A 17159-nucleotide genomic window follows, 5' to 3' on the forward strand; every position below is an offset into this window, starting at 1 on the left:
CAGTGCATTCATGTTTCAGAGCTCGAGTTATATGATAATATATATATGAATATATGAGGATTTCACTGGCAAGAAGATTACTAAAATGTGTCGACACTTTATCTTTTCTTACATGTTGTAAACGTCAATTTAAACATAGTTTAATTATTGTAAGACTTGTTTAACTTAAGTATTAAATTTATAATAATAATAATTACTTTAATAATAATTACTAATTACTGTAATGATTTACAGTACAGTAGAAATTTTCTCGATCAAATACACATTTTTTTTAGTACATACATTTATTACACAATAATTTATCTAATTGACTCTAATATGCATAATCAGAAAACAGGAAAAAAAGCCTTAAAGCCTTAACAAAGACTGAATCATTTAATAGTTAAATTGCTCTGGGATAAAGAGAAATTGGCCGTTTCAATGGGGACATTTTTGCCCTTAAGGTCCAAACTTGAGTAACTATTTTGTGTACCCAGTACCCAAAATTCCAATAAAAATATGTAAAATTGATGAAGTTGCCATTAACAAAAGAAACATTATCCAAAAAAAAAAAAAAAAATAGAGAGGAAAAAGTCCTTAAGGACACAGAAGTGTTAAGTTAGCTCTAAATTTTACATTTAAGTGTGATTGATGAACGAGACCCTTTTATTACAGCGTTATTATTAAAGCATAATTTTCAAAACTGAATTAATCTAGAAGCAGAAGCAGATTTAACTGTGATTTTCTGCTGTAATAAACAGTTTAACTGGTAAGATCTTCAGAGGAGAAGTTGTGCAGCGATTATATAAGAATGGAAAGACAGTTTCTGTGAAGGATGTCCTGAATGTGAGTAAATGTGTGTTAGTTACAGGATCAGAGAATGACACTGTTTTTCTGTCATAGTCCAGCTGAACTCTCACACGCTGAAGCTTCTGTTTAACAGTAAAGACAGTGACGGGTTGCTCTGGGGATTGTGAGCTGTATTTGCTGTTTATGTACCGCACACGCCAGACATTAGACTCAAAGAAAACACTTCCCTTCCTTTGGTTTGATGCTGTGGTTATTCCAAGAATCCACTCTGTATTGTCTCCAACCTCCACATCCCAGCAGTGTGTTCCTGAGTTAAAGCCCTCAGATCCCAGGACACATGCATACCAGTCAAACCTCTCAGGATTATCAGGAAGTGTTTTACCTACACGACTGTACGACACACTGGTCAGATCAGCAGAGAGTGTGAGCCAAGAAGCTGCTGTGTTTGGATCCAGAGTCAATGGAGCTGCAAAGACAATAACATCAGATTACAGGATGAAATATGATGTATTAGAAATGTAAATGTAAAACACATAAAGACTTTGTTGAAAGAGATCATAAATCATAACAATAGTCTCTCAGTTACTGTCAGAATGGATTGAGGCTTCAGGTTTAATATCAGTATTCAATAATATTATATCCTATACATAAACATAAACCATGAGGAATAGACTTTCATTATGAGTTCGCTGTATGATCTGATGATTTTCTGAAATACAGTTCAGATTAACTTTGGAATTATTAAATATATGTCTATCAAATGTTGATGTTGTGTGTGTTTATATCTGAACTATCTTTTGCACTGTGTCAGATCTGCGAGACTCACTGTGTTGGACAGTTTCCAGCATCTTCTTCCAGACTCTGAACGGCAGGTTACCCAGATAACGCGACACATGAATCAAAGCTCCAGAACTCATCCGTGGATCCGGCTGTGAGATCTGGACTCTGAGGAACATTCAGGAGTCAGAACTGCAGTGAATTTGAGTTTAGATCCACTGAGAGAAGAGATACGAGCAGCTCACTTACCTTTCCATCCTGACTTTATAGTTCTGGAAAATATAGAGTTTAAAAACATTTTAATATCTTATCAAACACTCTCAATGTCAATGAGTCTCTATATACAAGTTGTTTTATGCACAAAGAATGAAGTCAGATTGATTTGTCACCTTTAGAAACGAGACGTCATTGTCTTTCATCATCTCCTCCATGTCTCTGATTGTGTGTGAAAGAGCTGAGATGTGTGTGTTCATCTCCTCCAGCTTCTCCTTCATCCTCTGCTTCGTCTGCTCCTCTTCCTCCCTCAGTGCAGTGATTGTAGCTTCTTCTTCGTCTCTGAGAAACTGATGAAGCTTCTCAAACTCTTCTTTAATCTGACGCTCTGTGTGCTCAGCTTGAGACTGAAATCAAATCACATTCACTTCAGTCAGCTCTGTATGAACACACACTCCACTAATGTCAATAATAAACTCTGTGTGTGAATGTTGAGTATTTAACTCTTTATTCATCCTCACCGTGATGTGTTCAATTGTTTCATCACACTTTTTCTTCACTTCTTCTCCATGTTTGAGCTTGTTTAGTAAGGACGTCAGTGCTGTATTAAATTCCTCCTACAGGTTAAGATGACATTTTTCCCACATTATTTTCCCACATGTCTAGTACAACTGTGGTTTTGTTTCATTAATACAGTGTATACTTTTTTTATTGATTTATCCTGAAAGAATGGAAGTGAAATGGGACAACATGCCCGTAACATGTGAGGGCCCACATTGTAACATGACCATATGACAGCATAAAATGTTATCTGATCTAATAAAAAAAATTATACAAGACAAACGAAAATATTTTCTCAATATAATAAAATTATTAAGTTTTGCATAGAAAATAATGACATTTTTTAATAATAAAAAAAAAAAATATATATATATAGATATTAGTTTAACAACCAACACACTGAAAAACACATCTATACAGCTAGTTCAAAACATAATAATTAATAACTTGTGAACATTGACTCTCAGTCATTATTCACATTCTTCTCATGGTTTCTCAATAAAATTCATAAAAGGATAGAATAGAATATCATAGTTCTAATGTTGGTGTCATAGTTCACAATTTTTCTAATGGTGTTACAACATGCCCCACCAGCACAACTGGAATTTAAACCTTGCTAGTTTATTCTGCTAGTTAGCGAAGCATTCAATAATTATCTTAACTGTTAAATAACATATTATATATTAAAATAATATCAGATTTGTCAAATTTTACCAAAAAAAAAAAGTAAGACATTTACTTTTGCTATGGTTAAATATTCAGTGATATCTTTCAAAGATTTTTTACTTTTGGCGCATTTTTTTCTCTATATAGTGTTGATATGCCAACTAGTAAATGCAGTAGTAAATACTAGTAAATAAAGTTTCATCGTGTTAAGCCTAGTTCACACTACATGATTTTGAGCCCGATTTAAGCCCGATTTGCAAATCGTTGAGCTCGCCGACAGGTCAGGGTGTTATCGCGTGCAAATCGCGGGGGATTAGCGAGCGATGAACGCTTGCCAATCTGTTAGTATGAAAGAGCCAACAACGCATCAAAGACCCTCGCAGACGCCTCGCAGACACGTCGCCGAGCCTAGAAAAATATCTAGCATGCTAGATATCCAGAGCTGTCGCACAACTCAATCTCACTGATGTCATGAGCAACAGCCAATCACAGCAACGCATGAGTTGAAGTCACCGGGTAAATACGTGATTTTTGCCATCAGCTAAACATAAACATGCAGCTACATCTCCGATAGGCTATAAACATGCTGTACTCACCTCCAACTCTCTCTGTAGCACAGACCTGCTCTTCGCGTATGCAGATCCACTCTTTCCCCCATACTCTCTTATTTTTTCTTTTTTTGCGTTTTTTCTCAGAGCAAATCATCGCGCAAACAGTTTCTGCAAACAGCAGCACTAGTTTCTGTCTGACGTCCATATTCGCGTGTTGTGTTGTTCTTTGCTGTGTATTGGCGCGTGCCGTTTCGCGCCAAGATAGACATTAGACAGATAGATTTGTAGACAAGATAGAATCATTGGGTGACAGAGTTGTTGTCAACTCGTGTAGTGGGTTACCTCCTGTTGCGGATCAATCACGCTGTGTCGTGTGGTGTGAACAGCTCAACAACTTGAACACTCCTGATTTCTCAGAGAGCAAGTCATGTAGTGTGAACCGCACAGTTCAGCCCGACGTTTTAAAATCATGTAGTGTGAACTAGGCTTTAGCTGTCACAGTCTTCGTCTGCACCTGTCTGTCTTAGTCTGCACTACACTCCCCAGAATCCTCCTTGTCTCCACACCTGTACTCACTCCCTCACTTATCAGCCCGTTCCTCGTTATCATCATCTGTGTCACCTGTCTTCACCTGGTTAGGCGGGTTCGCTGCTCGCCCAGACTGTACATGTGAGGCTAGAGATGACACATCTAAGCTATTAAACCTCAGAAAAGTGTTGGGGGATGACAAGCCTCCTGCCATGTAAATGTGCTTAATAGATATTCCATTTTCTCATGCCCATGAGGAAGCCATTCCCCTGTGAAGTGGGCTCTAACCCCTATAGGACATTCCACGCACTTAAGAGCCATAAGCTAAAGCGATTGCAACGACAATCCAGTGTGACAGTCTTTGCTTGGACACAGGCAGGCCTTTCATGCCCCCTCCAAAACATACAAATAGCATTAATGTATTTTCCCAGCGAAGTTTGTGCAGGGCAAAGATGGGCACTGGTGCTGGCTTTGTCCACAGTTCAACATACCCAACTCGGTCAGCGCCATCCAAAGAAGACAAGAGGAAGGATCCCGACTTGTGCCCTTGACTCGTGGGCGGCGCATTCCATGACTTTGATATTTGATGTTTAACCTCGGCGAAAAATGGGTCGGGCACCCGCAGGGTGTCCTTTCGGCTGCAGTCCGACTGGAGGAACCACTAGTCCGGACAGTTTCTGGTCAGTTCGGCAGGGGACGCCCACTCTAAACCGAGCTCTTCAACCCCCTTGGAGAGGATGAGTAGGAGTTTGACATCATCACTATGATCACTATGGAGATCAGCGGTCATGAAGCACACCGGAAGGGAACCTGGGGTTGGGTGTGAGAGGCGTGTGGGCGTTGAGTCTGCGCTATCCTTCTTGGCTCGAAAGAGGCAGCAGAGGAAGAGCGTGGCAGGGCTTGTTGGGCGAGTTGGACGATGGCCACACAGAGTCTGAGAGTCCGGAGGCTCATATCTCCACAGTGGTGGCAGTCCGACACCCCAAACACCGCCTCTGCGTGGGCACGACCCAGGCACAAGACACACGACCCATCAGAATATTCAATTGGCTGTGCACAGGAGAGGCAATTGCAAGAGGTCATCCTTGTCTGAAACTCACCGAAACACAGCAGGGGAAGAGAAGGCGCTGCCCGATGCAGCGTGTAGATCTCGGTGAGTAGTCTTGGGGCAAATTCTATATTCCAAACGGAAGTGAGCCTCCCTATGCCCTACTCCCTTCGAAGGGCAGAACCCGTGAAGTGGGAACTTTGGAGGGAGAAGTGCCATTATGTGGCCATTTGGAACACACTTGGTGTTAATAAGGTTATGACTTTATCTTGTGTTTGTGTTATAATAAGTTATCTAGTTTACTGTATTGTCACTTTCCACTTTTCACGTGCCCAGCAACAGTTAGACCAATCAGCAATCCCCCTTTGTTTCTCCACCAATCAGATAGTCTCCACTAGCGTAATCCCTAACTATTGTCATTATGCACGTAACTTTCATCGGAGACACTCGCTCCATCTCCGATCCTGTATCTAGAGGGAAATATCTCTATTCTTCAGTTCTGCTTCATGCGTCCATGAGAATGTGAGTTTATGTAAATATTGTTGTCTGTTCCTTGCTTAGATTAATGTAGTATGTGTACTATTGCTTAAATTTTACTTTGCCTATCGATGTATGCATTATTGGAGCTAAATAACCAAACCAAATTTAGACTACATGATAGTTTCACTTCTTTGATGGTGTTTAGAGCGATTTCACCGTGTTTTATTTTGGATGTGCGCATCGTAGGCTTTAACTTTGATCACGCAACACCGGCATGCGCTCTCTGCATGTTTTTCGGATGTGGCGCGATTTAACCCCTTCTCAGCCAAATGTTATAGTTTATTCTTTTTGGTGGTTTTCAGCCATCCAGGCGGTTTAATCATTTATGTATGTGCAGTTCAAGACAGTATTGTATGTGCCATTTGTATATGTACCAGTCGTATAGTATTTCGCACTTTTGAGACATGTTTATTGTTATATTATAGCCTATTCATTGTAGTGATTTAGAAATCTTCTTTTCATACCTCAGTTGCATTTATTGTTACAATTGTGTATGAATAATTATTATTCATGAGTCCATCCTTTTTGTTTGTTTTAGAAACCATGAACAAAACTCCCATCTATATAAAACTGTTTCATTAAAGAGTGGCATGAGAGTGTAAAAGTCGTCTTCATTATTGTTCTGACCGGACAACCTGGGGAGATTGAGGATTTTGTATCAACCCTAAGTACAGTCCTTCTCAGAGGTCACAAGTTTGGGTCTCCTTCCCGACACCTCCTTTATACTTGGTGAAGGGAGCAATGAAAGACAACGTAATTTCCTCATTGCAATGAAGTATGTTGTTATGCGAAGAGGTCCTCCACCAGCTGGGTGAGCTCCTCCGTGGGTCCATATGTTGTTATGCGAAGAAGGAGGCGGGAACCCGTGAACATTTAATCACTTTAACAATAACACAAACACAAAACAGAAGTAAAGTCGGCAGCCCCTCACAGAGGGTTCCCTCAAGCCTGCGCTCTACTCCCCCCGCAGCACCTGGGGGTTAGGACAGACGAGGCGAGAGAATAGGAGACGGAAGAATGGGGAGCGACAAAAAGATCTGTCCAGCAGGGACGTGCACAGGAATTATGAGGGGCAGTTGCTCTGACCTGAAAAAAGGGCTTCCTGTACATTCAGTTGTGCTTCTTGCTCGTATTCAGTTCTGATGGTAGGCTACGGGCAACTACGCATGATTTGTAGTATGATTGCGTAAAGGGAACAGGAATTCCGGTAGGGAACAGAATCGACTGCTAAACTCAGGGCCGATCCTGAACTCCCCCTGGGGCCCTAAGCAAAAGGGGCCCTCTACCTGACCTGTGACGCCGTGAGCTATGTAAACCATTTGCCATTGCCACACAATCACACCTGACACTTCATTGCTCCCAATACAATCCTCCCTCCTTTAAACAAAACAGTCAAAGAATAAGTACAACAATATAGAACAGAATGAGGTTCAAACAAACAATATTTATTGAATAGAGTATTTTCTATAGAATGTTAACATAACAAGTGAATATTAACGTAAACATAAATAAGAAGAAAATAATAAATTATAACCCTGAGCTTTGGCTTTTGGGATTAACTTTGGTTCTCCATACAGCCTGGGTATTTTCGGCATCAGTATGATTTTTATTTATTTATTATTATGCATGTTGAAGCAATTCTTGATTTATGGTTATTATTTACTGAGGGATGTGCATCCATATTGACCAGTATGTCCAGCTAATCAACATTTTAAATTCAATATAGCCTATAAACCAATAGTCAATCAATGTCAAATTGTCAATACATTGCTTTCTATCTTGCATAATTAGTGCAGTTGTTTAGAGTTTTTAACTACACTGAGACTAGATAATCAGTTTCTTGTTTTATAAATGTGACTTTGATTGGGAGTGCCATCATTCACGTGCATGTATTGTACAGTATGTCTGGTCTCCACATATTTCTGCTTGAAAAATGCGAGTTTCATTTCGTGCACGCGCATATGAACGCACGATAACACACGCGACGCGGTTATGTTTTCCGAGCTGCAGTAAACAAACACCGTTGCACTTTGTGGTTTATCAAAAACAAACGTAATATTTTTTTTTATTTTACTCTCACTTTTGTCAGGCACAAAGTGATGCAAGAAATGCACTGCCTGCCCAGCTAGGATAGCAAGACCGAAAAACATCAAACTTTGCTGACATCAAACTTAGAGAGGAGAGAACACAAGTTTACCTGATTGTTGTTCCCGCAATTCACTCTCATGGGTTTTTTCTTCTTCCTCTTTTCGTGACCAGAAGGATAGTTTCGCTTCATTTTGTCATGGATGTTGTACACATTAATTGACACGCTATGACACGAGATGGAGGCGGGGCCTTAAGTAATTTGTGGGGTCTTACGCACCGGTCGCGTGCAGCGCTGCAGCCACGTAAACAGTTTGCCCTTCCCTTACTGACTTTCACGTTCGGTGCACGAATGGAAGTGAATGAGGCTTTGCGATTTTAAAAAAAAATAAATAAAAAAATGTATCTAGGCCTATGTGAAATTCTGCAGCCATTGTACGATTTTTTTTTTTTTTTCTCGGAAGGGCAACTTGAGTCGAGAAGGGCATATGGGCAGTTGCCCGGGCAACCTGAGCAACCCCCCTGTGCACGTCCCTGCTGTCCAGTGTTGCAGAGACTCATAAGGCTTCAGTAGTATTTGGAGGAAGGGTTTTGCGTTAGCAAACGCAATGTCGAAGTGAACCGAATCAAAAGGGAACTGTTTCTATGTTTAGGAGGACTGTATTCAGCATATGAAATGAGAGATATTTGTCTTACCTTGTAAGATGAAAGCACTTCACTGATGGGTCTGAATGTGTGATTGGTGTGTTTCTCTGAGTCTCTGCACACTAAACACACAGGCTGTTTGTCCTCCAGACAGAAGAGTTTGAGTTTCTCACTGTGTAAACTGCAGATCTCCTCAGATCCTGATGAACGTTTCTCAGTTCCCTCCTTTATCAATGAATCACACAAGTTTTTTAACACAAGATTAACTGGAGGATGAACATTTGAGGATCTTCTCCTGCAAACAGGACACTCCTGAGTTTCCTTAGTTTTCCAGAACTGTTGTAGACACTCTTTACAAATACTGTGACTACAGGACAGAAAAACAGGAACCTTGAAGATTTCACAGCAAACAGGACAAGAAAGCTCTTCCACAGATTTTGAATCCATTTCCTCGTCTTGTAAAGGATCCAGTGATCTAGAATTTACTTTCACTTTCTGAACTTTGGTTTGAAAAGTAAATAACCATTACAATCAAAATTGAATCTAGGTTCATTCAGAAATACACAAAATCCGAATATAATGTGTCCTCTGTTTTTCACAACACTGACTCGTTTTAGCTTTCAGTAAAAATGAAAGGTAGGAATAAGACTAGGCTAGTCACTTCCTGTAGGTTTTGTAGGGTGGAGTTTCTGAAGACAGGCTGGCTATATTCATATTTATTTTATTTGTGCTTTCAACCATAGTCTAGACTCAATGAACTAGCAAAATCTGTAGCATAAAGTAAAATAACATAATAGGCTTAATATAATTATTATTTTATAATTATTATATAATTATTTGTTCTGGTCCTTAGGGGGTTCCCGAATGCTTATGAGCCGTCCAAACACTGATGATAACAATTTATTTTAGGTTAAAGTTTTAAAACTTTAACCTAAAAGAGTTGTTATTATAAGTTAAGTTATTAGTTGTTATTGCTTCATAATCTTTGATGACAGCAGTTATTATTCTCTATTAAATGTATGAATCCATTCAAATCCATAATTTTTAATATTGTGTGCAACTGATACTGACTTTTAAAAACAACACTATCATGGTAGCTATTTTATATTGGTGTAGAATTGTTGCACTATTCCAAATAAATAGATTATGATCCACAAATAATTTTAAAGAGATTAACAAAAAAATATCAAATTCACAAATAAATTGATTAAGATACACAAATAAATGTAAAGAGTTTCACAAAGAATTATATAACTCACAAATAAATAGGATGAGATTTGCAAATAAAAAATATATTTACAAATGTTGTTTATGCCACAAACACAACTCTGCCTGGCATTTATTTGTGAACCGTTTTTTGTGCATTTGTAAACCCTCTCACGCATTTGTGAATCGGTTCCTGTGCATTTGTAAATCCCCTCATGCATTTGTGGATTTTGAAACACTTCTAGCGTCGATGTGCAGACAAATCCACAAATAAGTGGAGTCCACCCACCCTTTACCTAAGCCAATCAGATAACGGCCACATTGAGCTGACCAATCGTAGCACGTTCTCGCTACAACCAATCACGTTAGGCTTTACACTTGGGGCGAGTACTGGATCTGATTAATTTAGCAGATATCGACACCAATGAAAGCAACTGTAATGGGAGCTTCATTCAAATTAGCTGTTTGTGTGGTTAAAACACCCCGTTTCCAAAAGATTTTTGGAGTTTAAGGCTTCTTTATATTTATTATTCTTTATTATTAACTCAGGATTACACACAAATGATCATCACAGATCCCGAGCATCTTACCACCCTCTCTTCTGGAGTCAAGCGGCAGGTCAAATGCAAATAGCCGATTATCCCCAAGTACAGCTCGCTGCATCCTGCGGTGGATATCCAACCCGGCCCACATCCAAGTGTGACGTCAGAAGCCACACCCATCCAAGTGTGACGTCGGAACCCTCGCACATGTCCAATTACGGCACGTGACTCGATTTGTTGTACACATGCGCAAAATGGCGCTGCTTCCTGTCGGAAATATGTTTACGGTTGTTATCATAGTTATTGGTTTATAATAAAGATGAGGTTATTTGTGTAGAGGTGTGACGCTACAGATTATTGGTGCAGTTAAATTGTGACGCTTTGGCAGGTTTGGAATGGTCTAAATCACAATCACTCCCTTAACAGCTGTATTAGACAATACGTTACCTCTGCATTGCTCACTGGTTTTGTAAGTTAATGACATGGTTGTACAAGTAAACAATGTCTTCTCGATGCTTCTTCCTGTTTTTAAATGTTAACGTTAATGAGAATGTGTCCAATTTGGGCATGGGCGTGGTGGCTTCTGACGTCACAGTTGGATGTGGCCGGTTGGATGTCCACCGCAGGATGCAGCGAGAGGCTACTCGATTATCTTCCCTGCCGTAACAGTTTCACATCATGTAACATGTTTGCAATGATAACACATTTTGCCCATGACGTCTGTTTTCTTACCTGAATATATATGACGTATAATCTATTTTATTGACTATGCTGGCTACATGAAAATTCGTAATTCGTGATAGTGTATAGGCTACTGGACTCGGCGCAGCGCGACACGATGATTGACTGATAGTAAACGGATGCCCGTTCTTCTTCTGAAGTAGCGGCTACTACGAGCAACTACGGAGGACACATCATTTGCACATTTGCTCCATTCTCTAATGTAGGCCTAGAAAGCCTCGCACGGGGTAGACACCATGTAGGCCTAATAAATTACAAAATGGATGATTTTGTCTTTTAAAGCACAATCGTTGTGACAAATAGCTAGCTATAGAACATAAATATTATGTAGAAGACAAAATATCAGTCCAAATGACCATCATTGAAGATGTATAAGCGTGTAGGCTAATGGGGTTTTGAGTGGATAATGCAATGCTGAAAAAATACATCTTTGATTTTATTTTGAATGCTGTAAGTAACTTTTACAATACAATATTATTAAGTCTGATTCATATGAAATATTATTTGTGTGATCAAGCGTTCTCTTACGAGAGGTTCTCTCGTATTGCGTAAGTTTAGCTTACGCTACGGGAAAGATTCATCTTCTCGAGATATTGAAGGCAAAAAATTGTCCTTAATTTTGTATTCATTGTCAACGCAGTGCAGCAGCTAGCAGACCTAGAGCAGGCCATCTCGCGTGCTCATTGGCTGCCCTGCGGGCAACTGCTGCAGCCTACCAGTGAGCCCGGCGTGATGTCACGCCCAATGAAGGGCGCCCGTGCCTTCATAGCGTCACAGCCCGCCAGAATGGGCGTGGCTTGGCGTATAAAATTAGGTGCTGTAGGCTGACTTCCCCGATTTTGCGTCTCTTCAGCGAGCTCTTCGCATCGCTGGATCTGAGAGAAGCCACCGCCGCCGTCGAACAGCGAACAGCCAGCTTAGGACAGCGCTGAGGAAGCAGGCCGTCTTCGCCACCTTCAGCCATCCGTGCGAGTTACGCTATCCGGCGACGTATCCTTTTACCTTGCTACCTATTCTAAAAGAGCAGCGAGTGTCTTTTTAAAGATGCCTCGATCTTCCTGCGGCTTGTGTAGAGCACCGCTCAGCGCCGGAGACCGCCACGTGATCTGCGCTCTCTGCCTGGGCCTGGAACATGCAGAGCTCGCCCTCGCGTCCGGGGGCTGCGAGCTCTGCGAAGCGCTTCCGCTGTTGACCCTGCGGGCTAGACTCGAAGCTTTCAACACCGCAGCAGTCACTCCGCCCTCTGTGGGACCACGCAGGAAGAAGCGCCGTTCCCTGAGACAGCCGGAACCTGTGGCCGCAGCCTCAGCCTCCCTGAGACAGCCGGAACCTCCCTCGAGCCTCGCTTTTGCCTTCCCCTCCTCACTGACGCGCAGCTGCCGCTCACGAGTCTCACTGCCGTCTCGAGTGGTCACTGCCGAAGGAACCCGCGCCGAACAGGCTTGACGGCTGTTTCCTTCAAAGTCGCCGCCGCGCAGCTTCAGCAAGCAGGCCCGCTCCATTCCTGCCTGAACTTCACTCGGAGCTGACGAAGTCATGGAATGCACCATTCTCCTCGAGACTTCAGTCCCAGGCCTCCGCGTCGCTCTCCCAAGTGTACGTGCCGCCGAGAAAGGGTACACAGCCATTCCCCCTGTGGAAGAGGCGGTCGCAGCGCACCTTTGCCCGCCCTCCGCGAGATGGCGGTCATGGTCAGCCCTCCCGTCAAAAGCCTGCAGAGCCACGTCCGCCTTGGTCGGCCGCGCATATGCCGCCTCCGGCGGTCTGGTCTGCTCTCCACTCCATGGCTGTGCTACAGATCCTGCAAGCCGACCTCCTCCGTGAATGGGATGAGAAGGGCCGGGATCCAGCTGCGGTTACAGACCTGAGAAGTGCGACGGATTTCTCTCTCCGCGCCACTAAAACCGCAGCTCAAGCCATTGGACGAGCCATGGCCGCGTTGACCGTAACAGAGAGGCACCTCTGGTTGATGCTCGCGGATATGAGGGAAACTGAGCGAGCCACCTTTCTGAACGCGCCGCTCTCCCCCACTGGTCTCTTCGGCCCAGCGGTGAACGGGATGGTTGACCGTTTTTCTGAGGTACAGAAGACCACGCAGGCCATGAACCTCTTCCTGCCGCGACGCTCGAGCTCCGCTACAGGCCGCTCTCGCGAGAGACAAAGCCAGCCTCATGTGCGAGCGTCCAGCACAGCCTCAGCCTTCGTAGCGACATCAGGGCGGCCGCCCGAGATCGCGCTCAGACCGCAGACCGCCGCCCCCAAGAGGGCCTCGGCAGAAGATCACGCTGAAGTCTGAGCACGCAAAGGTGTCCTAACAAAGAGAGAGAAAAGACGCGCGTGTCCCGCTGCGGCCGGATCGCCGTCAAAGTTTATTTCCCTGTCAGTCCCCTTCAAACAGGCTACTGCAGTGGTTCATTTAGCAGCCAACGAGCCGGTTTGTTCACCCTCTCGCCTGCACACAAACGCCGTTTTCACGGCGACCCAGATAAATCTCAAAAAGAGTATAATGTCTGGTCCGGCTCACGCCGTCGGTGTTTTAAGTGTAGTGAAAGTGCCCATGCCCCAGTGTTCACCCCTACACACAAGCACTTCGAATCTCGTGTCACTCACAGAGCACACTCTCATAAAGCGCAGAAAAGCCGCTCGAGTGTTGAATGTAAGAAATGTGTCCACAGGTCTGTGCCCACTATCTGCCCGCTCTGTTACACGATCAAAAAAGCAGGTTATGAATGTAAGTCTCGTGCCCGCCAGAGAGCGTTCATGCTTGCTAACACAAACCTCCCCCCGGGCTCCGCCCGCGCGTTTAAGTGTTATCACAAAATGCAGGGCATTAATAAGACGCTCCCCATCCATTATGATCGGGGCGTCAAATACACTTGTAAGTCTCGTGCCCACGCACACGAGCTCACGCTTACAGGAAGTTTTTCCGCCCGAACTGCGCTCGCGCGTCAAAAAGTGAAAAAAGAATGTTCCCCATCCCTTATGATTGGGACATCTCATATAAATCAGCCGGTTTCGGAGTTCAGCGAGCAGCCATTGCCCAGAACCGAGAGCGCGAGCGCCGCGCTTTCGGCTCCGGTTCAGTTTCACAAGCCAGCAAGTGGCGGCGATCTGAACCCGGAGGCCATTCGCCCCCTAGCGGCTCACATAGCTGCGTGGGAAGCTAGCCCAGGGATTTAAGAAAGGGTGCTGAGCACAATAAAGCAGGGCTATACACTTCAATTCATTCGCCGTCCCCCGCGCTTTCAAGCCCGGACCGCGACGATAGTGAATGCGGAAGTAGCACACCTACTTCACGCAGAAATAGCAACAGCTATTGCAACAGCTGTGCAAAGGGGCTATAGAAAAGGTACCGCCTTCTCTGAGCGAGTCAGGTTTTTACAGCCGATATTTTCTCTATTTTCTCTTTATTTCTCTAACTCTGAAGGATGCCTATTTTCAGATTCAGATAATATCCCGTCATAGGCAATTTTTGAGATTTGCCTTCGACAGTCAGGTATATCAATACACCGTCCTGCCGTTCGGCCTGTCCCAGGCACCCTGTAAATTTACAAAGTGCATGGACGCGGCGCTCGCCCCCCTGAGAAGTCAGAGGCTGCGAATAATGAACTATCTGGACGATTGGCTGATATTGGCACAGTCAGAGACAGAACTGCTATCTCACAGAACAGTGCTTCTCAGTCACCTGGAAAGCTTGGGTCTCACGGTCAACTGGACCAAGAGCTCATTACTGCCCAGCCAGTCAATTTCCTTTTTAGGAATAGAACTGGACTCGGTGACCATGACGGCTCATTTATCGACACAGCGCGCGCGCCGTGTTCGCCACCTAGCCGCATCTTTCCAGAAGGGCAGCTTTCTCCCTTTGAAAACATTTCAAAGGATGCTGGGCTGTATGGCATCAGCTGCAGCGGTGCTTCAGCTGGGCCTACAGCGCATGCGCCCGCTCCAACGCTGGTTTCTATCCCGCCGAGCCTGGGTTTCTGGCGGCCAGAAAATCAGAGTGACTCAGACCTGCATAGCGGCTCTGCAGCCCTGGTTAGTAGCCGACTGGTACCAGCAGGGAGTGATGATGGGAACCATCTCTTATCGTAAAGTAATTTCGACAGATGCGTCCAACTCGGGTTGGGGCGCGCTGTTCGAGGGCAGACCAGGAGAAGTGTTTTCACATAAACTGTCTGGAAATGATAGCGGTCGAGAACGCGCTGAAGCGCTTCCTCCCGTTCATACAGGACCAACATGTTCTTGTCCACTCGAACAACATGTCTGTAGTATCCTATGTAAACCGTCAGGGCGGTGTCAGATCCAGAAATCTCTGCAAACTGACGGAACGCCTCCTTCTAAGGTCTCATTTGCACCTGCGTTCGCTGAGGGCGGCGCATGTGCCTGGCCACCTGAACGACGGCCCAGACAAACTGTCCAGGGACAATGTTCCCCCAGGGGAATGTTCCCTGCACCCCCAAATGGTCCAGAAGCTGTGGCGCCTATTCGGGAGAGCGGAAGTCGACCTATTTGCGTCGAAAGACAATGCTCAATGCCCGATGTTCTTCTCGAAGGACAAGGACACGCTGGCCCAGGTTTGGCCCAGCCTCCCGCTATATGCTTTCCCTCCGGTCTCTCTGTTACCACAGGTGATCAAGAGAATCAGGGAAACGTGCCACTCGGTGCTCCTCATAGCTCCGCGTTGGGAGAATCAGATTTGGTTCCCGGAACTAGCACGGCTGTCACATACAGCTCCGTGGGCTGATTCCGGCCAGATCTCCTCTCTCAGGTTTGCGGCGCGATCTGGCATCCCCATCCAGAGCGCTGGTCTCTGCACGCATGGTTGATCAACGGGTACTCGTTGCCCTGCCAGAAGGAGTGATGAACACGATCACGCAGTCTAGAGCTCCTTCCTCGAGAAGGCTCTACGCGTCTAAATGGTCGGTGTTCTCCGGATTGTGCACCGACAGAGGTCTGGACCCACGGACATGCGGGGTGGCGCATCTGCTCACCTTCGTACAAGAGCTGTTGGATAAGGGGAGGTCTCCATCCACGCTCAAAGTATACGTGGCGGCCGTGGCAGCGTTCGCGGAATCGACGCACGGCCAGTCACTGGGAAGACATGAGTTTGTCATCCGCTTCCTTAGAGGAGCTACAAGGACGAACCCGCCGTGCCCCCCGTCGGTTCCTATGTGGGATCTTTTATTGGTCCTCGAGGCCCTGAAAGCCTTTCCCTTTGAACCACTAGACTCCGTGGGGTTGAAATATCTATCACTGAAAATCTGAAAGAATCTATCACTTTCTGACCGCACTGTCGTCAGTAAAACGTGTGGGGGACCTGCATGCGCTGTCCGTCAGCGCGTCGTGTCTTGAGTTCGGGCCGCATGACTCTAAAGTCATCCTCAGACCTAGACATGGCTATGTTCCTAAAGTGATGGGCACTCCATTCAGAGCGCAAGTTATTTCGCTGTCAGCTCTGCCAGCATCTGACAGCGAAAGTGATGTGAATCTCCTCTGCCCTGTCAGGGCGCTGAGATTTTACATTACGTGCTCAAAACCAGCTTTTTGTTTCGTTTGGTGGACGCACCAAGGGTCTCGCCTCCTCGAAACAGAGCCTGTCCAGATGGATAGAGGACGCTATAGCAGCTGCTTACGCGTCAAAAGGTCTGCAATGCCCTCTGGGCATCGGGGCTCATTCCACGAGAGGCGTGGCCTCGTCGTGGGCATGGTCCAGTGGGATTTCTATCAATGACATATGTGTAGCGGCGGGCTGGAGCTCTCTGTCTTTAAATCCTAGAAGTTCCTGCCTTGCAGGCTAAACTTTTGTCAGTTTGAAGGAGAGCTGTTTTCTGCCCAGATCTTCCTGCTCAGATCATTCTCACATGACTCAGCTCTCCTGGTTGAGCTGCACTAGTAGGGTATGTGCCATGTGCCTATACAGACCGGCGCGCTGCTCTGTATTCCCTATGTGTGCTTATGTACAAGTGATGGGCCGTGTGGCTGGCCACCTTATTTTTTCCACTTATGGGGTTCCCCTGAAAGTTCGCAGTCTCATGGTGGATGCTTGGCGCGCACGGCATTGACAAAGTGTTCCCGTAGCGTAAGCTAAACTTACGCAATACGAGAGAACCTCTCGTAAGAGAACGATACTCGGTTACTAACGTAACCTCGGTTCTCTCTAGAGAGGGAACGAGTATTGCGTAACCGGCCGTGTTCGCGCCACGAGCGACTTCGCTTCAGTCGAAGAAAAACCAGGGAAGTCAGCCTACAGCCCCTAGTGTTATACGC

The 17159-nt window shown here is 44.9% G+C and overlaps 1 protein-coding gene across 1 annotated transcript; it reads right to left on the reverse strand.

Annotated features, from left to right (window-relative positions):
- Window positions 1–265: 265 nt before the first annotated feature.
- Window positions 266–9085, reverse strand: LOC143744260 (E3 ubiquitin-protein ligase TRIM35-like). Its single transcript, XM_077235650.1, has 6 exons — window positions 8455–9085; window positions 2301–2396; window positions 1956–2186; window positions 1816–1838; window positions 1616–1734; window positions 266–1255 (listed from the first exon to the last, which is right to left on the reverse strand). Exons 1-6 carry the CDS (start codon window positions 8848–8850, stop codon window positions 711–713), a joined length of 1410 nt encoding a protein of 469 aa, XP_077091765.1. The 5' UTR covers window positions 8851–9085; the 3' UTR covers window positions 266–710.
- Between the last annotated feature and the right edge of the window lie 8074 nt (window positions 9086–17159).

Source organism: Siphateles boraxobius, unplaced genomic scaffold (genome assembly GCF_051911475.1).
Source record: "Siphateles boraxobius isolate OS27281-9 unplaced genomic scaffold, OSU_SipBor_1 2, whole genome shotgun sequence".
In the NCBI taxonomy this organism is placed as follows: domain Eukaryota; kingdom Metazoa; phylum Chordata; class Actinopteri; order Cypriniformes; family Leuciscidae; genus Siphateles; species Siphateles boraxobius.

Coding starts and splice junctions, on each gene's coding strand:
- LOC143744260 (XM_077235650.1), bottom strand. CDS start 8,850: ATGGATTCAAAATCTGTGGAAGAGCTTTCTTGTCCTGTTTGCTGTGAA. Junction 2,187..2,300: donor AAACAATTGAACACATCACG/GTGAGGATGAAT, acceptor ATTTGATTTCAG/TCTCAAGCTGAGCACACAGA. Junction 1,839..1,955: donor ATGACGTCTCGTTTCTAAAG/GTGACAAATCAA, acceptor TATATTTTCCAG/AACTATAAAGTCAGGATGGA.